Source organism: Cyphomyrmex costatus, unplaced genomic scaffold, assembly GCF_001594065.2.
Source record: "Cyphomyrmex costatus isolate MS0001 unplaced genomic scaffold, Ccosl1.0 scaffold176, whole genome shotgun sequence".
Classification (NCBI taxonomy): domain Eukaryota; kingdom Metazoa; phylum Arthropoda; class Insecta; order Hymenoptera; family Formicidae; genus Cyphomyrmex; species Cyphomyrmex costatus.
In genome coordinates, this window is record NW_017275780.1 from 141,438 (window position 1) to 167,417 (window position 25,980).

The following is a 25,980-nucleotide window of genomic DNA, read 5'->3' on the forward strand; positions in this document are numbered from 1 at the left end:
CGCGCGCGCGCGCGCCCGACTTCAGTTCGCGCTCGGCCCGAGAGTCGTCGTGCAACGCGGGACGGAACGCGCGCGCAGGAGGCAAGCGAGCGGCCCAGGCAGGCGAGGAGGCGAAGCTGGCGAGGCAGTCAGCCGGCTGCAGTCGCGCGCGGTCCGACGGCACGCTACGCACGCACGCACGCACGCACGCGTGTACACCCGCGTTGCCGCAGTCCGCGTGCGCGCGCGTTACACGAACGGGCCACGTGACATATCACGCGGAATTACTCCGAAACGCGCTTATCGTTATTATTATACCTGTAACGACAGTGTGAGATATCGGATATACCAGGAGCGAGAATAGAGAGAGACACGGAAAGAGTGCCTCCGCGCGCGCGGCCGCTCCGTAGGGATTCTTGCGCAGGAACGGAGCGCGGTATTATGTCACACTCCCACGCGAGCGACGGCCGCCGCTGCCGTTCCTGCCGCCGCTGTTGCTGCTGTTGCCGCGAGGCCCAACATCCTCGTCGTTTGACATTTCCGCGGGTGTGCAACGCCTGACGGATCTCACACACGCGCGTGCGCGCGCGCGCTCGCGCGCGCGGCCTGCCGCGAATGTTAAAAGCTCCTTTCGTGTCCCGTCGACTTTTAGTGTGCTCGCGGTTCATCGTCGCAACGAGATTCCCATATCACGAGACGTTCGTCCTGCCCTGTAACGAGAGCACCGTGATATCGTAATTCGTCATCAGTGACATCGATATTTGACGATCGATCCTGGGGTTTCTCCCATCGCGCGGACACGTTTCTGGATCCTCTCATTCGACGTCTCGTCCGCAGACCTCGCCGCGGGAAAACGCGCCGTCCGACGGCCTCCGTGGGAGGAAGGCGACAAAGGTAAAGGTATAGATCAGAGAGAGAGAGAGAGAGAGAGAGAGAGAAAAGTCATTCGGCGCACCGTTTTCCACGGGCGAAACCCGCAGGTGTCGCGCGCGTATATATATCGTCGACGTGTGGCACGCGATGATACTCCGCGCGCGACTCCGCTCGATTCCGCGTCGCGTCGCGCCGCGCCGGCGGATCGATCGTGACGCCGGAGTATGAAATCGGTAATGAGCTGTAAATCTCCGCGGCGAGTACATCGGGCCCGCGTGTTCGGGTGAGTCACACACGTCACGGATACCGACGATATACCCACCACCGACACGCGCGCACGTATAATATACATATATACATATAGACGGCACCTTCCTTCGGCGTTATTCTTTTCTCTTCGGTAGAAAATCGAAGGAAAGGATAATAAGCGAGAAATACACTCTCTCTCTTACCCGCCGGCCGGTTCCGTGGTTGGCCGCGCGCGCGTGGGCGTAAACGAGAGAGAGAGAGCGAGAAACGGTTGGGAAAGAAGGTACCATAAGAGAGAGGCAGCGTGTAGAGGTGATTTTCTGAAAAAAAATCGATGGTGAAACCTTCGTTAACGTTCGGTTTAGAGACTCGACGTACTCACGTGCCGTCCATCGCCCGCGGGAGATAATCCCGTTTCGATCGGATCGATTCGACCGCAGAGAGAGAATCGTCGTCAATGCGCGGCGAAAGCGGCGTAGAGACGTCGCCGGCGTGAAAATCATCGTCGTCGACAAAAAAAAACTGTCAGGTCGTCTCCATTGGTAACTCTAAACCTTTCATCTGTCGAGAGAGAGATAGAGAGAGAGAGAAGCGTTAAGCTTTAGTGAAAAACTCAAGGCAGTAAGAGCAGTTAACGAATTGGACAATCATAGTAGATAACGCAACGCAATAATGTAAGCATTAGAGAAATAAAAACGTTGATTTGCTTATTGTTTACGTCTTACTGCTCACTATGTAAGCCTCATTACTTTTTCCATGTGCCGTACTTGGTTTTAGATTGTTGCATTTAAAAGAGTCGTCCAGTACGAAAGTTGAAATTTTTTGAAAATTTCTGACGAAACTATAAACTCTCTCTCTCTCTCTCTCTCTTCGATGATTGTTTTTAATAAAGTTCTGTATACTTAACAACGTTTATTTAAAAATATAAGAAGAAAAGGGCTATGAGCCAAATGTCATCAACGGTTAAGTAAGTCATTTAGTTAAAATATAAAAGAAAAACGTTTATTTAATTTATCTGTGGAAGGTTGAATAGAATTGTTACACTGGCTGCTGTCTATCACATTTCCGAGAGAGGGGCGACTTTTTACTACAATTAAAAAGAAAAAATAAAGGAATAGAGGATGACTTTTTTCCGACGCGATGATTTAACGATAATAGTACTCAGATAACATGCGTGTTGCATAAAAGATCTAAGAGACGTCTTTCAGTTATTTATTGACGTATTCTTATATTATAATTTGATTCTTATAATTAAGATCATCTTAAGTACAGTCTGAAGACAAGACCTCTACCAATATATTATAGTTTAATTTTAATCTTGGCTCAAAACTAATTCATCATTTTTTCTGGTTCTAAAATTAAAAAAAAGATTAACAGAGTAAGTTGAGCCAAGATTAGAATTAATTAATTAGTTCGGTCCACTTTTTGTGTTCAAAAATGCATTTATTTCAAAACAAAATGAATGAACAGATTAATTAAAGTATCGTCCATCGCTGGCTACTACTTTTTCCCATCTCTCAGGCAATTTTCGAATTCCATCTCGAAAAAATGACTCGTCTTTGGAGGCGATCATCTCATGGAAAACGGACCGAACTAATTTGTACTCCCAACGTTAACAGTATTAGACACATCTACTCTTTTATAGCATTTTTCAGTGGCAAAACTAGTGCGCACTCTGCACTTTAAAACCATTGTACACAAATCGACATGAAGATGTATACATTTAGTATAAAAACAGAAATGTGGAAAAAACCGCGAAATTTTCAATATACTTTATATTGTGCTATTTGATAAAATATACATTGGGCATTTTATCAATCAAGATATTTCACTTTCATAGATGAGATTAGGGTGCATCGAGTGTTGCGCACCGCGCAGCAGTTCTGCCAAAAGTATAGACGTCTTCTAAGGTCGGAATCAAACTACGCGTTGAAGGTCGAGATTAAAGATTGAAAGATTGAAATTTGGCCAATCAAAATAATAGGAGTTAAGATTCTTTTATCGTCATTGGTCAAGTTTCAATTTGTCGATCTTCAATCTCGATCATCAATGCGCAGTCTGATTCCGGCCTAAGACATTTTCTAAGATATCTCTTGCAATGTGCACGTTTTATCTGGATATAGCGACCGATGATTCGCGCCTGGAGCTTCCCTGGCGAGCGAAGTGCGCGGCGAGAATATCGATGCTCGTCGTGAATCGCTCTGACGAGGCAGAATCTTTCTCGCGGATGACTTCTGAAAATCCGCACGGTGTAGAATCGTGCACGCGATCGACGAGCGTGGCGTCGCTTTACCGCGACGTGTGGAGAGGTAACGAGAATCAAAGAGATCGGCGTTGCAATTATGCATATATGGTATAATAATAATTGCCACTCTGCCTGAACGCATGCAGGAATTCGACTATTATCGTTAAATCCGTGTTCGGAAAAGCGCAAGCTGTTAATCTGACGAATCAGATGATATATACGATAATATTGAAATAACATATAATAGATGCGGTAGAGGAAAAAAGGAATAAGTAGCAGAAAAGGAAACACTTCGGTGATAATTTCGCGGTCTCGATAATCGAGAGACGCGTTATTCGTTCTTCCGAACAGGCGCCACGGATCCGGCCTGAGCAGATTTTCCCTCGGCGAACTAAGTACGATGTGTGTTAAACAAGCCTACGACAATGTTTTAGGGTACGGGCGTAAAGGAAGCAGATTTTCTGCTTTCCAACCACCGTCGCAGAAGAGGATACAGTGGACACGTGTAAAGGAAACTTGTCGCTGCTGGTCGGAAAGCAGAAAATTTGCTTCCTTTGTGCTCGAACCCTTATGCGGACTTGCCGCGCGGACGTTAAGGTTGCGTTCAGAAACTTCGCTCGTATATGCATCGAGGTATTATTTTATGAATTTTATTCTTATTGTTTAACGCACGTCGGTGAGCAACAAGGAAATGATGTATCCCGAATATTCTTAGACGCACCCTGACAGTGTTTGAAAAATTGTTCTTCTGGCTATGATTAATTATAATAAACAAACGGTTTTTTTTATATAGTGCGTTCAGAGGAAAGTTTCTTTGGTTAAAAAAAAATTTGTTTGTTAAATCAAATAAGTAATGTGTGCATTGCCGTACAGTTAAAGTACAGTTTCTTTGTTTCGAATGTCTATTTCTTGTAATTAAGTATTGTACAATACATTTTTATTTTTCTCAAAGATATACTTTCACTTTAACTTAAAAAAAAAAAATCAACAAATTTAAATATAATTTTGCTCTGATAATTTTAACAGTTATTCACTGTAGTTTAGTGATTAATCATGTTTACATTGACTCTAAGTTGACTAGTCAATGAAACGTTGGGTCTAAATGGAAAGCATCCAAAGTCTGATTATGCATGAACGATTTCAAAATCTTAAAAGAGGGAAAGATATGTATATCCCCCCCCCTCCTCCCCTTCGTATATATTGTACATTATTCGCTTTAACTCACGTTGTCTCATTTTATAACTTTAATTAAGATTATAGATAAGACAATATAAGTTAGAATGAGATAATATATAATACGTACAAATAGAAAGCAACACGTGTGTGTGCGCGCGCCTGTGGAGAGAGAGAGAGAGAGAGAGATAGCCTTTATTAAGTGCTGGAACAAATAATATTAATACAAACTTATAGCGCATTTACAGCATTTACAGCAAAAAGTATAAATATTAAGAATTATAACTATACAGTAAAAAGAAAAATAAGAATCTCTCTCTCTCTCTCTACCACACATAAATAAAATAAAATGTATTTATATATTAAAATAGTAGAGAGAGAGAGAGAGAGAGAGAGAGACTTTTCTCTCTTTTCAAGATTTTGACAAAATTTTTCGTGGCTTGACTTAACCGAGGAGTCTCTATACAGTCCGAGCTGCCATCCACACAGAGCGCGCGAAATACTACACTTAGAAAGTACACACAACACCGTAATATTGATTTATACTCTCGTTGATTTATCGAGAGATATCCGTGCGCCTCTCCGCGCGCGATAATCACGCGTTTATTACGTTATACGTATTTATATGTTATTATTATACGTGCCGTCCGTCGCGGTTACGCACGTCATACGCCCTGCCTCTATATACGCGTATACGAGTCTATGCAATTTAGTGACGCGAGTATCGCGGGGAGAACAGCTAGACGGGAGGCAGGTGAGATGAGGGATGGTACGAGGCGACTATATAGTATAGAAACTAATAATTTAGTGACTTCTCAATGCAGCGTGTCGTCGTCCATCGTTTTTCTCCGCGACGCGCGCATTCCTTCTCGCTTTCATATCATCGGCATCCTCGGCTGGCCGAGGCGAACATCGCGTGTTGTATCGATCTGGCATTATGATTATTATTGCGTTATGCGTCTCGCCTTTGTCTCTCTCTCTCTCTCTCTCTCTCTCTCTCTGATGTGCGTACGCGCGCGTGTGCGTGAGTACCGTGGATTGAGACCTCCGTCAGTGACACGTACATGTACGCAGGTATGTACACGCATACGCGAGCATCGTGCGACTTTACGATTTCGTCGCGCACAGGTATACGTGTATAGTCCGCCTGTCGGCGCATTGTGCCGTTCAACTCGCTCCGTGTCGTTATCGCGGCTTCGCGTTACGGGGTGTATTCGAGAACGGAGAGATTATTTTTGTTATTGTTATTGTTCATTCTCATTTCACTGTTACGCGAGCCGCTCGCGCGAACTCACGAGTCGTTACGAGCGCGTGCTCGTAAGTTACGTGGTAGTCGCGATACACGTTAAGTCCGCGCGGCGCAGAGTGCGGACTTTCGCAGGTAATTCCGCATAGTCGAAGTGTAAAGCCCGAAAAAAACACATGAAATGCATAACAGGAGTGCATAAACATAACGTAAGACCGCTGGACCAATGAGAGTCTTCTTTATGCTGGATGCTTATTGGTCATGCTTTATTATGCATTTCATAATAAAGTGCGATAGGCTTAATCCCGGATCTACAATACGTGTTTTAAGCTGTGAGAAATTAATCAATTACAGTCGAAATTCGAGGAGAATAATCGACTATGATTTGTCCATTCCTTAAGGCTTAAAATCTCTATTGTCGATCCGGGGTAAAACAAATGGAGGACACTGATTGGTCGATTCTCATATGCCTTTATGAATTGTTCATTTCGTCGAGGGATAGTTTCTCGGGGAGCGAGTCTCGGATTACGTTTTGTCGGAAGGCGTGGCAAAACCGTAATGTGCGCGTCGGTCATCGCAATCGACGAGCGTGGTACGTGAACGTAATGAGCCCGCGGGTATCGGGTTCCTCATAGGTTTCGGTGTTGAGACGTCTCGCGCGCGTAACGTTTCGCGCTTAATTGCCACCTTCGTGAAGGAAATCGCGGGCGTTTTACCGTTCGCGGGCCCGACCGCGCGGGCCCGGTAATTTACTGTCGATTGGTCCGCTTTACAACGATATCGCGCCGGTTACCTGCGTGATTAACGTCTGACCGCTTAAACGGCTCGAATGTACGGCGTCCCAACCCAGTAGTCGACGATTAAAATCCCTCTTGAAGAAATTAAAACCACAAAGTTGTGCCTCTTTCGCTTCTTGGTGCACTTTTCTTGGTCACTTACGTGCGTGGTATTGTCTTTATATGTTTGTCGCACTCGCGGATCGAATTCACGAACGATAAATTAGAAAACAGCCGCGCACCGGAGATCCAGGTAGCGTTGAGTATTTATTTATCGGGTATTTACGAGTTATGTCGTGAAACTTCTCGGGAATTTATCTCTATCTGTGTTGTTTCAGCCAATTAACCAAGAAATACCGCCGTGATTTCGTTAACGTAAAACGTTATACGACGCGTGTCGATCGTTGTCCTCTTTTTCATTTCGATAAGAAACTATGGTTATATTTTGATACGCTCTTGTGGCAATTGAATAACCAGCGTGCGCACCACAAGCACATGAGAGAGGTGTAACACAGGCCAGAAGCCTAACGTAACAACGAAGAAGAAGAAAAGGATAAGAAAGAACTATGTAGAACTACGAAAAATGCTACTGGAACTGCCTCACTTTTTTTATATTAATATAGAATAGCGTGTTAATTTTATAATCCAAATATATGTGGATTTGTGAAGTTAGTCTCGTACAACGTTCTATTAATAAAAAAAATTACAGTTTTAGTAGCACTTTTCATAACTCTTCAAATTCTTACAAAAATAAAAAATTTTTGTTTACACTAAACTTTTTTTTTATACCAAAATTGTAAAAGTAGTAGCTTAAACTCTGTTTAAAAAGGATTGTAGAGTATATAGTATTTTGTTAGAACTAATGAAAAATATTGCTAGAATTGCGATAAATTATCAGCATGACACTTATTTCCAAATGTCATGATTCTATATTCAGTGTCTATTAAAATTGATGAGTATTGGAATCTTGTTTTCAAATTACTTATATTTACAATTCGAGCGATATTAATAGGAACTGTAGCTAAAAGCGGAAATATTTTTCTTTTTTTTTGTATTTTAAAGGAAAAGTGTTGTTCTGAATTTACTAAAATAGCACGTTATATTTTTAATTTTAATATAAAATTTAAATATATAAATTTAATAAAAAATTTTAGACTCTTTATATAAATATTTTACTTTGCTGTATTAAAAAAAAATTTATTTCAATAAAATTAAACATTATATCTCACAAATTCAAAGTAAATTAAATACCTTTTTCTCGATGTGTTATACGCAATTTTTTTAGTTGTGTATCTTGATTGTATATCTTAATTTTCCATCTTTTCGCGACTAAAGCATCTTGCACGGGCCTCAAGAACGACGTATCCTTGCACAATCCTTTGTCGATCTTCCGACCCGCGCCCGAATTCTTGCCGTTCATTTCCTCGATCACGAGCGAGAAAAGAATGCGTGATTTGACGATCGTTTTCGCCCGACAGTAACTCGCGTGCGAGTTTGTGTGTGTGTATATATGTGATTATAGTTATTTCATAGATACCTTTGCACGACGCTTATTAACGCTCAATCGCTGAGGCACGAATAGAAGTCGATCGGTATCCGTCCGATCCAGATGCCGATCGTTATCCAACACGGCGTTTCGAGCCCTCCGTTTATGTGAACCTCTTTAACCCGCTCTCGCAGTTAGAAATTAAACGGACACTTTCATTAACCGTAGCTTTAAACTGCATTTAGATCAAGGGGTGAGGGAGACGAGAGAAGGGTTATGTAACGTGAGATTTAGTTGTTCCGTTAGGTATTCGGAACGCGCACATTTGAAAGTTATCGAAGTTGTAAACTTTGCTCTGGAGAACATTTTATAAATTCGCCGCGGTAACGCGAATTATTAAAATCTCATTGTGATCGAAGTGAAACGGGAACTATAATTTCACAAGAGTTTATTAATTCACCAAAAATCCATGTTTTTCGCGCCGAATAATTTGCTATTATTTCTTATAACTGTTCATTTTCGTAAGCGAAGTTTTATGTCACACGATTATGATGCATGTACAACATACGGAAAGAATGACTTTACTGAAAAAAAGTTAAGTAGATACCGATCTAAAAATAATTTTGCTAGGCCATAATTATGATAGGAAACTCAAGCATGATGAGCGCAATGTCGTAAAAAAGTTTTAACATTTCTAACAACCAATTTGAACGTGCTACATAATTATTTTAATAGTCCCTAACTAAATGGTTATTTTCAGATCTAAATGTAACTAAATACTTTAGCAAAACCGTTCTTTCCGTTTACTCGCTGTTTCAAAATTTTTGCAATAATTACTTGTTCCGTCGTGCCGTTCACCCGCCGGTAAACGTATAATGCCCGTGTCACACAGACCGTTCCAGCAATAATAGTTGGGGTGCGTTCCGTATACCGGAGTGTTCATCCAGACGAAGTACGACGTCACATACCGAGATTGGTTCGTGAAACGGAACGATTTTGGAATGTTTTCGCGTTAGGTTAGGTTGTACCTAACAAGTTGTACCTGAAAATACAAAACTTTTAATATATATATTTTTGATATGTATATTTAAATATATAATACTGATGGAATATAAACCTAATCTAACCTACAACACACTTCTACATATATTTCATCATCGCAATTTATTGCGTTATGTCGTTCTGCGCATGCGAGACGTTTCTCGTCGGAGTCTCGAGCACGATGAAAACTTGTCGTCCGGACGTTCATTCGGAACGCACCCTTGCTTTCCATTTATACTTCGATTCTCAGATAATTCTCACTTGTGACGTCATAACTCCGTTGAATGCGCGTTCCTTTTGCATTCTGAGAAGTGAGATTCAACTGAGTTTTTACCTACAAACTGCACAAGATCGAGACCCCGTGTGCTTTATTGAGTCTCGTAGACTCACTTTAAAAGTGAGGTTATAAACCTGTGCTGTTATTTGTTAATCGGTTAATTTTATCAAAGCAAGCAAGTAGTGACGTCATTAATCTGAGTATTTCATACTCAGCTCACTTCAGACTCGGTTTCACTTGTGTGTAAATGGAAAGCAAACTATTGCAACAACATTCCAGTAATATTACAGCAATATTACAGTAACATTGGAAACGATAGCAATGTTGCGCTCCAATCTTTCGTGCTGTATCATGGCTGACAATTAGCGACTGCATTTACGTTTGGGTCCCTCGACCAATCAGAAAGGAGTTGGCCAGCAGTTCTTTTCTAATTAGCCAAGAGAAATGTTAACGCAATTGCAATCGCCAATCGCTAGTGCGATACAGACGTAACTCCATTTTCAATTCATGTAACGGTTGTCGGAGTCTTTCTTTAAACGGTGTGCCTTCTCTCGATCATTCTCTAAATATGTATACGCGTGTCGTTAACGGCCAAGTAAATGGATTTGTTTTCCCTGATTAATAGGCGGTGCGCGTGCCTCCCGGAGGCGAGGCGAAGTCATCGGAGGATCGCGCGGCGCACGGAGGACGTCCCCGTCGACTGGACGTAGCACGTCATCGTCGTCGCGAGTGTATAGTTTTTACCTCACACGTAGAGACGTATAGAGCGCGAGTGAATTGCGCGCGACAGAAGAGGAGAGAAAAGGACGCAGGAAGCGGAGCAGGAGAGGGAGAGAGAGGAGAGAGTGTGCATCGCAACGCGTGTGAAATGGATGGTACGCCAAAGAAAAGCGAAGCAGTGCTAATATATGGATGCCCATGGGTGGAACTTGGCCGAAATGTGCCAGCGCTACCATCACGCTATACCGGCGGCAGCGGCGACGCAGAATTCCTCGCCAGCTAGGGATCCCTCGGCTGCCATCGCGCAAGGCCTGTCAACCGCCGCTCTCATCGATCAAGCCAGTCCGTCTTATTCGCACTACACGTAAGTCTCCATTTCTTTCTCCTATACCCCTCTCATATTTATTTCATGAATATCCGCACGATGTGATAAATTCGATGCGTACCTCGCGAGCGATCGGATTCGTTGTAGGCGATCGTAACCCTCGTTGGACACGAGTTCCTTCGCACTCCCACGTGAACGCGAGCGCGGTTTCTCACGTCGAAAATAAAATACGTCCGTCGAAAACGGGGAGACGAGAAAAAGGAAAGGAAAAAGTTTTGTGTCGGAAACGTCCACTCGCGTCCTTGTTGACATTTAGTTAGAATTTTTATTCGACGGTTAATTTACATAATGTGATTGCATTATTATACAAATATTTTATATGCAATTGATATTCACAGTACCGTCTACTGTCAAAATTTATGAGCAAGATAACATAAAAATAGTGAATCTTAAAACGTAGCTTTTATAATAAGGCGAATGAATGTCACGTGTGTTAATTTAACTCTTTTTAACATATCATAAATATATATTAACTGTACTTGTAAAAAAATATACTTCCACCAATTTACAAATTGCGTCAATATTATCCTGTCTATGATAATTTTTCACGTAATATCCGTGTTACTTTTTACATATATTCATTTCGTGTTGACTTAATATTACAAAAATTTTAGTGGACCGTTCGGGACACGTGTGAAACATGTGTTAAATTTAACAGAAATTTTCCAACGGTATAACGAAGACCGAGCCCGCATTTTGGGACGCGTGTGGACGGACCTCTCACATACACGTCCGTACACACATCGCGGGGCTTATCGGAGGTCGGGGCGATATATATTAATAACGATACGGCGAATTAGGGATAAGTATACGTACCGCGCGGTCAGGACCCCCGTAATCCTGTTATTAGCGCGGCGATTAGGGGAAGATGATCCCCGCAGGCAAATTGCAGGGGCGTGTACCGCGCGTGTTTGGTTAACATAATCGCCAATCGCTATCGCCGATCCGCGCGAGTCCCTCGAAACGAGGGGTAGGGGGGGGAGGCGATATATACGCGACGCGGACGTATATGCGTTTCTCTCAACCCCCTCGTCGGAGTGCGGCTCGACGTGCGCACGTCGTCGTTTCCCTCCTTTCTGAATTTTCTTACTTCCTCACCCCCGCGCGTGTCTTCGGGATGTTGGTGTGTTGGAAAACCATTAAATTGCAGTTTACGCTTGAGATTCAATGTTTCACTATCATTACGTCGTCCTGCGAAGGCAAAGAGGATAAAAGGTAGCGCGCGCTCTCTCTCTCCCTTCGACCCTTTGGGACTGCTAAGGAGGAGGTTGAGAAAATAGCATGCGCGCTGCCGGCCGCGGCATGCGTTTCTAACGTATCGTATAATTTCAGCTATTTCTTATCTCGTTTGCCCGCAGTCTTATTTGCTTGTGCCCTCTTACGACGATTACATTCGCGCGGGGTACCTGCGAGAATTTCGCCTTTAACATACGTCGCTTTTTCCAACCGTGCATTTGCGAAATCGACCAAGTCAGACTCGGCATCGGGCATGACGAGAAAGATGCAAAATGAGCAAAGAAGAAGAGAGATTTGTTTCGCGAGCTGTCCCTTTGAAACAATACCTTTCCTTAACTTTGCGTCTGCAATCTGTCTCTTTCTTAGTATATACCATATAAGCGATCGATGTTTTAAGTAATATAGACATACTGAAAAGTAACCCAAAATTTTCCCTCATTTTTTGAAAATCTGGAGCAGTAAACTTTGAATTGGATGGGAGAAGTATGAAAATATTATAGGTGTACAAATTAGTTCGGTCCGTTTTTTGTGTTCAAAATTGCATTTATTTCAATACAAAATGAATGAACAGATTAATCAAAGTATTGTCCATCGTTGGCAACTACTTTTTTCCCATCTCTCAGGCAGTTCCATTTCGAAAAAATGACTCGTCTTTGGAGGCGGTCATTTTTTGGAAAACGGACCGTACTAATTTGTACTTCCAATATGATTGCAGACGAAGGATTAAAGAGATATTTTAATTCATATCTGCGATTGAAAATTAATACACGTACGTCGCGGATGCCAAAAATTTCGCGACCGAAGGTACCACGATGACGCGAACCTTCAAACTACTTCCTTTGACGACGAAAATCAGCTCCATTAAAATGGTTCCGCCCGGTTCCCATCCGTTGCTCTCAGCCGTCGCACGGATCGCGTACCACGTCACGTTATTTCATATGAATGCACCCATGCACGCACGCACGCAAATATTAGATATTCCTGCAGTTGCTTTACGCGAAACTCTTGCAAGCCCGATGAAAGCTTCAAGTTTACGACGATATTTTTGTAAGTTTTGAGGTCAATTGAGACTTATTCTCTTTGTAAAATATAAAGCTCGTGTTTAATTCTCGGTTAGATTTAATTAGGGATACAGTTCTTAAGCGTTTTTAAAAAATGTTTTCGGACAGACAATCGCGTTTCCGCAGCCGCTGGTGAATCCTCGTGTCGCGAGCTCCATTTTAATTGGTTGTAGCAGCCAATCTTTTCTTTCAGTGCGATTCTATAATAACACTTGATACGTGTCACTCGTTGACTGATTTTCGTATTAGGTGTATAAATAAGTTTCCACCGTTTTTTCATCAAAAATTGGGCATTTATTGTGAAAGAACGGTACCTAATGTTTTATTCGAAGTATTGCCCATCGCTAGCCACTACTTTTTCCCATCTTTCTGGTAATTGGTGGATTTCACGTCGAAACTATAACGTTCTTTGTCTTCGACGTCAAATTCACCGTTCTTAAACTTTTGAAACCACTCACGGCAACTTCTCTCAATTAAGGCAGCCTCACCATTACAAGCAATCGATGCGCCTCAACTGCAGAATTTCTTCAAATTAAAGGAGCTCCCGCAAATGACGCTTATTCGACTCAAAATTTGACATTTTCACACGAAAAAAGATATATGATGCTGATACAAAATCGCTAATATTTCAAGGTTATGTTGTTGCTAAATGTCCAACCTTACGATATGACGTTTTACAGCAGACAATTTTATCCATAACATACTGGTGGCGCCATCTTTTGTCAAACGATGGAAACTTATTTATATATTCCTAATATTTACGCGAAGATGAATAAAAGCTCCCAATCGAGAGTTCTAAACTCATCTGGTCGTCGAGATCGCGACAATGCTTCTACTCCTTTTGACCACTTTCTCGATCGTTTTTAAAAAAAAATCTTTATACTATTCATCGATTTAAAAGATTTAAATTTCTGATTGAATCAACTATAGAAAATAAAAGATTGGGTCTCGAAAAAAAAAGTGCTTTTCCGTATTTTTGCCCTGTCGCAGATATTGGGGCGTAAATTACCTCGCGAATGAATTGACTGTCGTACGATAAGAATTGATATCACGATGCGGCGCGGCGCGGCGCGGCGTCGATCGTTGATGCGCCGATCCGGTCGATCGAGCCGGGGCGAGCTCGATTCGCAAACATTGATTATATCGACGAAACGTCAATAATTCCGCGAACGATATGCTACACCACCACGGTAAGTGTACGCGCGCGTCTCGGTTTTTCTCGGTACTTGGTGTAGACTGGAAATACCTAAGTGTCGCGGACTCTTTCTCTCTCTCTCTCTCTCTCTTTAAAAAATTACCGTTCGTCTTTTATTTCTTACTCGACAGTGTTTTGGATTTTCCACTCGAGTTTCGAACGAAGATATATTTCAACCTTTTTGTTTTGGCGCGTCTCAATGCAAAATCGTGGAAATGATTACGGATTGCGGTGACGTCGCGCTTGACCCCTGGAGTGCAATGCGTGTATCGCCGAGGACCTTGTAATCCCTGCGATTGCGATGACTCAGATCGGTGACTTGACGATTGAGCAATGACTGGCAGTTAATTATGGATTAATATTTAGTTATAGTTATTTCGATCGCGTACAAAATGCTCGACACACAGGGGGAGACGACGACGACGCGCGCGTTGCGTGCAATTGTCTGGCTCTAAACTGTATTATTTAATTAAACGATTCTTTCGAATCCATTACGTGCGAAAAGAACGCCGAGGTTCCGTTTTAAATGCCATCACTATTGTTTCTGCGATCTGTAGCGAATACTAAGAGAGAGAGATCACCGAGAGATAATAGATTCATATTTGCATTATAAACGTAAGGGAGGTGGCCGCATTGACTTCGAGATGGCAAACTTGAACCGAAGTCGGACAGTCGATCTACGAGTTTCCGCAGCTGGATACGCGTTATTAGTACATAAACGTGTGCGATTTTGGGACAGTTGTGAATCTATGTACTTAGATGTACTAAATTTTAATATTATAAATATTTGGAATAGTATACTGATTGTGAGACTAAATATATTTACTAAATGCGTTTGTTTAGTACAAAAATATTACCATTAATTTAGTAAATATTTATTTAATAAAAATTAATAAATATTCTCAGCTCATATAAAATTAAAAATTATAAAAAATAAATATACTTCCCAGGTCAAATAAATAAAGTATTTTAATTTTGACTAATGGACTGGAAATCTCATTTGGATTAATCTTTCTCGCCTAAAAACGAAGAATGGATTATAACAGGTTTTTTCATCGTTCAAGTAAATTGACTACTACCATCAAACATTGGAGCGATTATAACGTTTCACAAAATTTTGCGACTGTTAGGATGTAATTTATATATTAGAGAATTTGCAATTGTTATAATTTTGATTTGTTTTTTGCGTCTGTGATATGTAAGCGTATTAATTACATTGGGGTTTTTTATGCGGCTGAGGATGACTTTGTAAAGTCGAAACGTTCCGAGTTAATTTTATTGATTGTCATAAATTTATTGAATAGTAATAACAAATATAGCTCATTATTCATTTGACCTGGGAAGTATATTTATTTCTTATAATTTTTTATTTAATAAAATTCAGTATTAGACATTTTCGTCAGTGTGCTAATCAGTGTACTAATCTGCGTTAAACGTAACGGCGAAGAATCGAAACTCATTTGCAGCCACGTAAATTTGCATCGTCGCGAACAATGGCCGCGCGGATTAACGAATTAAGGCGGCTACGTGCCGGTATGACGAATACCCCGGATATTACTTTCCACAAGCGTACTTGGTTCAGAAACATTTTGCGACAACGATAAACTAGTTAACTAGTTAACTCTTTATCTCTTTCTAATTCGAAAAATTAGGAAAAGAGTTCATTATAAACTGCGAGTGTCGAGGCTCATCATTCTATTCGGTACTCCCTAAATTCTTTGGAACGGAGTCTGCTGGCTCGAAAGCGCGGAAGTTAAATTAATTAAATGAGATTTCGCTCTACCGGAGTGATACTTGAAAAGTTTCAAAGAAACGGACTTTGATCGCTCTCGTTTCCCGAAACACCCGCAGTGCGCGCCCCTCTCGAAAAATCTCGAGGTCGCCATCGAAAAGGCGCTCCGAATCGGAGAAATACTCGTGGGATTTTTATGAACCGTTACGTGCCACGGGTTCGCCACGACACACGAGTTCCGCAATTAACGCAACCGTATACTTCGAGCCGCCTTGCCTCGTCCTCGCGCGTGCAGTTAGCCTGGGAATTTTTCGTCGGTATATCTCCGGTGGTATCGCGCGTGCGCGCACGGACACCTCTTCCCGTGAGGTGCCGTGTAGAAATCTTCGATTCTTCCTTACTCGGTCGCAGGAAGTCGTACGTAATGGCTCCACCGCGCCGTTGCCTCGGAGGTCAGAGAAGGGTACATACGACGGCGGGATACAGACAGACGGACGGACGGAGTTCGCGGCGTCCGTTCCGCAGCCTTAAATAACCCGTAAAGGTTTCGGGGATGCGCTTTCTTCGTTCTCAAATCTGAAACGCGCCGGAGCGTTAGTAGTGCAGAGGTGAGCGCCTGAGGTCGTCACTTCCGCTTACCAACCGAACCGCATTGGGCATTCGATTTGAAAGTTTAATCAGGGACTTATATAAAATTACAGTCTCTCTCTCTTCGCGCAGGCAGGCGTCCCCGTTCGCTCGCGCGAACAATTTCGTCGTGTGCACGATTTTTGTTAAGGTCTCTAGAGGTCTCTGTATACTATTTTCAATTCGCCTATATCTAAATCGAATCTATATGATATATTATTACCGCGTTAACATATCGACGGACAAAATTTTCGATCGTGCGCGTCTCGCGTATCGACGACGCACGAATACAGATCGATTCCGCCGATTCCCACCCACGCGTCGCCTCGTCGTCGCCTCGTCGTCGAGCAATGCAAGGGTGTGTTCGACGCGATTATTCGACGAATGTAAAAATACGTCGACCGCGCCGGTCGAGAAAGCTGTCTCATTAGAGGAAGATGATCCTCGTTGACGAGGAGAATGATGAAGGGAACGGGCTCTCGAGGTGGTCGGAACGACCCGGTTCGGTCGCTGCCTAGCTGTTTGCTCTGCGTGCCGAACCGTGCACGGAGGACACCGGTGCTTTTCCCTCCCTCCCTCTCTCTCTCTCTCTCCCGCTCGTCGCGAGGGAGAGGAGCCGCGGCATGGTCGCGCCGGTCGAGAAAGCTGTCTCATTAGAGGGAGATGATCCTCGTTGACGAGGAGAATGATGAAGGGAACGGGCTCTCGAGGTGGTCGGAACGACCCGGTTCGGTCGCTGCCTAGCTGTTTGCTCTGCGTGCCGAACCGTGCACGGAGGACACCGGTGCTTTTCCCTCCCTCCCTCTCTCTCTCTCTCTCCCGCTCGTCGCGAGGGAGAGGAGCCGCGGCGGAGATTCATGAGGCACAACGGATATGCCGATTTAGGGGATCGCCGCCGGTGCGCGGCTGTTTTCTTTGTCTCCCTGCTCGGCCGACTCTGACGTGTGCGTGCGGCGCGGCGTGTCCGCCGCTCCGCAGGTCGCGGCCCGGTGCTTTCTCTCTCTCTTCTCTCGAGCTATTTGTAACGCGCGTCGGCGTGTCGAAGGATAACTGTCGCTTTTCCTTGACACGCATATTGCGGAACGTCCCTCCCCGGTTTGGCACCTGTGCCGCTCTTCGCGGTCCGAGATTTTGGAGAGAAGCGGAAAAGAGACAACTTTTGTTCGCTCCGCGCGTCGTTCGATTAAACGGTTACAAGCGCGTTTCGCTACGGGTAGTAAACATCGCGCACGCGAACGGTAACCGTGCGTGCTACACGGTGCGTTTCGTAATATATATCGCGTAAATTAACGCAATCGTTGCGAATCCTATTAACAGGATTCTTACAAATTTCTCATCTTCAATTCAGAGTAGCTTTTCCCCGATTTCCGGACGGAATTTCATCATGTTCCTTCACTTTCTCGAAATTTTTTTATAGTTTCATCCTAATTTGAAAACCGTTAAATACATATTTTGTTGAAAAATCTGCAATTTCACACAACAGTACATAATCACCATTACCTGCATTTTTAATTGTTTAGTTAGTAGTATTTCAAAACTGCGTAGGATATATGATTATTAAACTCCTTTAAGGCGATGCTGGAGAGACAGCCGAACTTAATCGATATCAATAAAACAGATTTTTAATTTCAATTAAAATATTACGTATATCAAGAAAATATTTACATACGTTAAGTAAAACATTACGTACACTTCTTGTTCTGCTATATCTTATATATCGCTTAAATATGAGGTTATGTACATTTAAATCGTATTTCTCGTGCCATTTCTTTTGTAAGCTTCAAAATCATAATTTGAAGGTCTCATGATAATCTTATAAATTAGTCAAATCTGGAAAAGTCTTTTGTTTTTGCGTTTATTTATATATGATATATGCGAAGATAGAACCTACGTGGTAATTTCTGGGGGATTCTCGGTTTGGACTTTTCCGGACTTGTTTGTGTTTTCCCTTTTATTCTGGAAAAGGATTTTTTATTCTGCATAAGGAAAACGAGATGGCACGAGAAATACGAAATGAGTGTTCCGTCGGTAACTCCAGCATCTCCTTAAACGCCAAGAATATTAACTTTCCAAAAGAAAAACTTTGCAAAATACCTTGAATTCCCTGATCTCTTTGACGATCTTCCTTGATTTCTCTGATTTCCGCTGTTTCGTCGCAACCCGTCATTGTTACTTGCGATCGTTCGCGTCTTATTTAGCGCGAATCGGCGATCGAGACGATACGAGAGTGTTGTTCCGCCGCGCCGCAATGACGCGAACCTTGTCGTCATGAGTGCAAAGTTTGACACAAAGGACGCGACGATCGCCCGTCATCGTCCGGCAATGACTCCTGGCGAATTAATATTTTCGAAACGATGCGCGGCTCATTGCATTCGCGGTTGGAGACTGCTTCCTCTACTTCTGGTGCAGTCACCCCGACATGAATCATTAAAGAAACAATGCTGAAGGCAGTGGCGTATCTATCATACGCGTGGGTGGTGCAGCTGCGCCGACGAAACCCGGGGGAATCCTGACCGCGGCTCTTAATGGCTTTTAATTTCGTATCGTATCTCTGCCATCTTTTAGCGAGTAATGCGCTGATAAACGAAACAAGTTCCATTACCCTATCGAAGACGCATACCTGTTCCATTTATTCTTTTGTCTATCACACGAAAGTGTTAGATTATATTAATTAAATGACACGGAAAAGCGTAATTAGTAGCAAATCTAAAATTTTATTTGTTTATCGTTTAGGTACATCTTATACAGGGTGCTTCAGAAATAGTTGACCAAACTTTAAGAGCATATTCCACTCATTGTAACGATGAAGAAAAGTCATATAAACAAAATAGGTTCGGAAACACTTTCTCTCTCTCTTTCCTATAGTTATAATATAAACATTTCTTATTTACATTATACGTATTTACGTCGAACGACATGTCTCACTTCGACGTTTCATGAATGAATTGATAGAGGAAGACCCACCATTTGACCTGCAGCTGTTCTCTCGATTTGAATCATTTGATATGATACTCTTGTTGCTACTGTTGAAATACTCCAAAATCGTATTATAGGCTGCGTGTGAAAAAATACGAAATACTCCTAGAATTTTTGAACATCTTCAACAATGCGACGTCGATAAGAAGTATGTTTCCAACAGTTCTATGATGAAAATATATATATAAGTATAGTAAATAAAAAATGTTTATAAACTTGGAAAAGAAGCGTTTCCGAACTGATGTCTGTATGACTTTTTTTCATCCTTACAATGAAATTCGACATTTGGAAACAATGAAATAAGTTCATAGACATAGTAGATATATACAGAGAGAGAGAGAGAGAGAGAGATGAGGCATTGCACATTTACCATCTTCGTTAAAAAGAAAAAGTAACTTGCATATTCAATTGTATATATCATATTTCTCTTTAACTTGATACAAGAGAAAGAGAGAGAGAGAGAGAGAAAGGGGGAGGGGAGGGAGCGATACGAATCAAGCTATACTCCACCGTTTTCTGATAGTGACAGCTTCATAGGAATGAACAATCTATACCTATGTTACGTCTACGCGGTTCATAAAGATGTCTGATTTCGCTTTATTTCGAAGCTATACAACTGTTTACGATTTTTTTCTGCATGCTTGTTTATTTTCATGGTAGACTCGCAACATGGAGACCTATCGTGTTTCAAGCCTGTAATCGTCTTGATCTCGTTATCCTTTTGTCACATCCAAGTATTACTCGGATCTGCTGGAAAACTTTGCTCGATCGAACGACAGAATATGTCAGTGACTGCGTGTTCCGTATAAAGTAGAGACAATAGATTTCAAACGATTTTACACGTAAAAGTCCCGACACGGGTTCATAACGGGTAATGAGATCTGCGAGACTGGCTCGTTTGTTAGAGAATCGTCCATCCGAGAAATATCTCGCTGAAACACGAAGCTCGCTGTAACGCGGAAATAGGATTGTTCGCAACTTTATTTTGTTATTTCTTTTTTTTCCAAGTGTGATCAAATCTGCGCTCACGCAGAGTTTATCTCCAGAGTAATCAAATTCATCTTCCGCACCTCGGAAAATTTTCTAAAACGCTTCGCGTCAATCTCAATCTATATTTAATCGCGACAAGAAAACGCGTACTGTTCGGTAAACCGTGATTCGTATCGGACCGATACGATATATACTTCGATACATCGAAACAAGCCGTCGGTTTTATCAGCGACAGAAACGTGACTCTCTCTCTCTCTCTCTCTCTTTCTTTCTTTTAACTGTATGTTTCTCTCCATCAGTATAAAGGGTGACAACAAAAACGCGTGCTCTTATAACCGGCCTGAAGTTTATTGAATGAAAATGCCGATACGTTTCTCTTTCCTTTTTTTTCACCGACGCGACGTGCGTCGCAGCATCTCGCTAAACGCCGAATGAAACAATGGCCATTATATGGAACACTCGCGCGCACGTATCGCGCATTATACATTCACAGAACGCTGTACGTACGTGTGCATTACGTATGTTCAGCGTGGTTTTGCCTAGGATACTGTATATATACATGCGTGCGCGCGAGTGAAGCTGCGAAAATGTGTGTTTGCGCGCGACAGACAGCTGTTCGTACTATTATACCCGGCGCACGGTCGCATAATGCCTTAAGGACAATCGTGGGAATTCCATTAAGTGGCCTTGAATGGTTCATTCATGTCGATCAACTCTTTTCCTAACGGAACGGTTGACAGATCAATCGGCCGCTCAGGCACGAGAGCGACCCACGAGAGATTTCATTCGCTCGTTCTCGAGATCGGGAGAAACGCCGGAGTCAATTACTACTGGGCGCAGCCCGGGTGATCGTCGGAGGAACACACGGAGTCATCGTCGTCGAGAATGTAAGTGCCGGTTCGAATCGATCGGTCGGGACTCCTAGTAGCGTCTCTCGGCCGCGGCTTATCATGGTTTATTCCTCGGCGAATCGCGATTGCATTCGATTGCACTCGCACGCGAACGGACGTACGCGAGTGCTTTCCGTTGGACGATCAATAAACTATTACCAGATCGGCCGCTATTGGATCAGATATATATAATAGATACTATGGTGTCCGTTATATGACATTCAATTTCACTTGATACGTGCATCGTGTATCTACGGAGATTACAGCAATACCGCGAATCCAAAAAGTATACAGAAATCGCCGGGTAAACGTAATCTCGACAAAACACGATTGCGTAAAGTTAACGAAATGATATACAACAGTTGTAATTTATCCATCCCAGGGAAACATACTCCGTTCAAAACAGAGAAACTTAGTACAAAGAGCGTAGAGGAAAATATTACAACAAAAAAGTAATATATAAAAATATAATACATAAATATATGGCGATAACTCGAGAATTTTTAAACACGCTGAAAAAAAAGATCGGCTGAATAATATGGCATAGCATTTTTAATTGGCTGCTGCAACCAAAATTACAGACCACTCTGCAGCCAATTCAAAATGTTATATGCCATATCTTACCATCTGAGTTACTGTAATAACCAATGTTTTCAGTGCATCTCTCAAGAAAATACTCGTGAAAGCCTCAAAAGAGTTACACATAAAAACGTAATACACCATACGATATGAATAATAATGTGAACAATGTATGATACAGTTTTTGAACATAGCCGGAGACACTACCGCGTCTCCTGATTTAACACACATTCGTGAAAAATGCTGTATTCGATCAAGGTAGAGTCCCTAGATATCAGAGAAGCGCAACCGACGTTACGCGTCCTGATTGGCGTGACTGTCAGCCAATCGTGAAATTCATTCATTGGTAAAAATGACTGACTGATAGACGATTGGTGGATTTCATAGTTCGTCTGCAAACGACGCCATTTTTAGTACTTTTCTTAGTATCTGATTTAACACACATTCGTGAAAAATGCTATATTCGATCAAGGTAGAGTCCTTAGATATCAGAGAAGCGCAACTGACGTTACGCGTCCTGATTGGCGTGACTGTCAGCCAATCGTGAAATTCATTTATGGTAAAAATGACTGACTGATAGACGATTGGTGGATTTCATAGTTCGTCTGCAAACTACGCCATTTTTAGTACTTTTCTTAGTAGTTTTGCGATACTGACTTAAGTCCATGACACATAAAAAAACGTAAGGCCGTAAACGTAATCAGTAAGCGAATTGACCAATCACAGTTGAGAACGTAAGCGGCGGCTGCTTATGTTCTCAACTGTGATTGGTCGATTCGCTTACTGATTACGTTTACGTCCTTACGTTTTTCTATGTGCCATGGGCTTTAAGCCGGTTGCGCGCTTCTCTGATATCTAGAACTTTCTCTCTCTCTCTAGATCAAGGTGACTCTGTGTCCAATAATATTTCTTGTGAATATATACAATTTCCAGTTTAAACAAATTGTCCGCCGGTTATTTGTCAGTCTTGAATCAGTCGTAAATCATTTATAAGTTATAAATAGTGCATACAAAAAGGACTGTATACTTTTGCAACCGAATAATAAATTATAAAGTAGATTAATTATTGATTCGCTGTGGTACAAGTATCGGGAAGACATACCTATAGGATACAACTGAACGCATTCTCTCTTGATTTTTGCAGGATGCTGGATAATTATGACAGGGGTGAGGTGACACCACCACCGGCGGTGAGCGGCTACGGCGGCTCCCCCGGGCTCCTGGCGCTCCATTCGTCGCTTTACGCGACTCCCACGTCGAGGGCCTACGACATCGACTCCGGTATCGACGGCAACGACAGCTCGATGCCCATCGACACCCAAATCATCTCGGTACGATCCCATTTTGGATTCTGTGTAGTCTATCATTCTCTCGAAATAGATCGGCGTGCCTCCGCGTTGCACCCGCCGTGTACATTCTTGGGCGCTCGACGTTGTTGTAAGCACACCTACGTGAAGCATTCACAACAACGCACGCGTACAACTATTCGGAAATGAATGCACGAGTACAAAGTCGAACCGCCGCGCGGAACAATGATAGCCGGAGGGAACGATAGCGAAATCATATGTCCGATGCGAACGCGATCGATTCATTAATCCCACGTTTCGTCTCGTCTAGAGATCCTAAAGCAAAGTTCACGAGCGATTTTGTCGAAATTCCACGAGAGTCCTCATCCTATATTCTTTGTTAAGGTTACACAAAAAGTGAAAAAGAATTATTTTGCCGAAGTATCCAAAAGTGTAGATAGATACAAATCTGAAAATAATTTTGTTAGACTATCAAAATAATTAGAAATCTGTAAAAACATTGACATTCTAACAATCGGTTTGAGCGCCCTACCCTACATAATTTGATAGTCCAACAAAATTTATTTTTATAGATATGTATTTAAATTCTTAAATATTCCAGCAAATCGTTCTTTCCACGCAAAGTAAGACGGTAAAGTCATAGAGTAGACAACAAAAAGATAACATATTAATATCTATAGGGTATATTAGTATATCTCTCTTGTAGGATTTTGACAAATCGTTCGTGGCCAAACAAACTTTGTTATAGAATCTCTAATCCTGTCTGTCGTCACCAGGCATTTTAACGACGTGGTTGTTGGTCAAATAAATATATACTCGACATCTTTGTATTCAATCATCGACAACTTTTTCGTTCTCCGTGGTTGTGCCGCGTCACTTGAAACTCAAACGGAAGAAAATAATTTTCACCGTTCTCGAAACACACACACACGTCGCTGCGGGTAAATAAACGTCGGACGTTCACGAGGGTATGTCTCATGGAACGCCGTGGAATCGTTTCCTGAAACCAGATACCGAGCATGCTGTCCGGCCCGGCGCAGCAGCGGCTCGAGGACATGCCGTGGCTAGCCTCTGGCCCGTCGCTCGAATACCAACCGGGCATCTCGCCGATTCCCGCAGGAGTGAAGATGTGCCATCCCGGCGGCGGCACCGCCCAGAGGAGCCTCAAGGAGCAACGGATACGTCGTCCGATGAACGCGTTCATGGTCTGGGCAAAGGTCGAGCGCAAGAAATTGGCCGACGAGAATCCCGATCTCCACAATGCCGATCTCAGCAAGATGCTCGGTGAGTGCCGCATGAAATATATTTCTCCCATTTTTCCCCCGCTTTTCCCTAGAGGGCAGTTTGCAGTTCATCACGTTTATTAATTAATCCTCCAACGAGATTGGATTCGTTTTGATGGACGAAACGCGAATTGAATGTGAATTGAAAGGATATTGACTGCGTCTCTGGAAACTTTTGAATTTACATGTTAATTGGCTGGGAATTGGTCTTCTCTTAACTCGATTCCGATCTATTAATAAATTTTAAAAGAGAATTAACGCTATATTTGTTTTGCAGCGAAGAATAGGTTCTCATGATTTGCAGCTCTAGAAATCCAGGGCTTTTAATAAACCACTGATATGTATGCAGTTTTCTATGTTAAATAGATCGGCGATTTATTAAAAAAACATTGTATCATTTAAAATGTAATTAAGACGCATCGAGGTTACCTCGTTATAGGAAAATTGTCTATTACCGGATACGGCAGAGGCCGAGGTACAAGATTACGGTCTCGGCTTTGAAAAATACGCGTACGCGGAAACAATGTTGACGCTGCTCGCGCGGGAAAAGGCCTTTTCCGCCGGGAAACCGACTCCATGGGAATAAGAAAGCAGGAAAAAAGATCTTCCACGCGGCGCGTTATCATTAAATTAATTGCAGGCGTCGGGCGAAAATGTGGAATTAATTCAATTACGCTTAGAACCGAAGCTTCAACGAGACGAGGAGAAAGGTGAGACAGAGAGAGAGAGAGAGAGAGAGAGAGAACTCTCTCGAAGATGGAAAAAAAAACTCGACGTTTGTTAACGCAATTATGTATTTCCCCCCCCCCCCCCCCACATGCAGTTGAGACCGCGAAGTCACGCGGCCACCATACGAATGCATTATAATTCGCGGTCTCCTCTCGTTCGTGTATCGCGAACCACCTGCGCGATCGAGATAGGAAAATCGTTCTCTTATCGCGCCGTGCCGCGCCACTCTGCGTTTCGAGTCCTCTTCGCGAATCTGGTTTCGATCGTTACGTTATCGCTCGACGATTCTCCATAGCAACGTTTCTCCCAATTGTGATACACGAATATCCGAAGGACGAAAACCAGAGAGTTTTGCAGTTGACAATCTTGCGAGATTCTTCCTTTTTTCTTTCTTTCTTTCTTTCCTTCCTTCTTTCTTTCTCTCCGTCATCCTTGGCGTGTCTCCTCAGTGTTGAGACCGTGGAGCCCATCATCCGGCACCTAACGATCTGTCAGCGCTGATCAGTGCTCTTTTTTCCTCTCTCTCTCTCTCTCGTCTTCTCTCTTTCTCGCGCGCGCGTTATCGTGGGCAGGTACACCTTGAATTATCGGCAATTGGCATCCGCAACGTTATTGGCATTTGAACGATCGAGCGGCCGTCGTGCAGAAAATTGTAAACTTCTCCTCCACCTCTATATACCTGCCTTTACCTCACCCGTTGCCCATTTCCAGCGCCCTGCGTGAGGCGTAGCGTGTTTACACTCGCGCGCGCGCGCGTCTGCGTGCATGCACACGTGCTCTCTCCTCCCCCTGGCACCGCGTCTTTTTCCCCTTTTCCATCTTGCCACTCTCTCTCTCTCTCTCTCTCTTTGTTCCTCCGTCTCTCGTCTCGCGCTGACGAACAAACCCGTAAATCACCTATCCGGGCCCCCTCCGCCCGCCCCCC

General features: G+C 42.9%; 1 protein-coding gene across 1 annotated transcript in view; it reads left to right on the forward strand.

Annotated features, from left to right (window-relative positions):
• The first annotated feature begins 10,008 nt into the window (after positions 1 to 10,008).
• The window catches only part of LOC108772072 (Sox box protein 15), a 38,583-nt gene continuing 22,611 nt past the window's right edge, over positions 10,009 to 25,980 (forward strand). Inside the window, exons 1-3 of the mRNA XM_018537525.1 lie at positions 10,009 to 10,429; positions 22,881 to 23,067; positions 24,054 to 24,327. Of these exons, the coding sequence (XP_018393027.1) occupies positions 10,254 to 10,429; positions 22,881 to 23,067; positions 24,054 to 24,327 (637 nt within the window). The 5' untranslated portion in view covers positions 10,009 to 10,253. The remainder of the gene's footprint in view (positions 10,430 to 22,880; positions 23,068 to 24,053; positions 24,328 to 25,980) is intronic.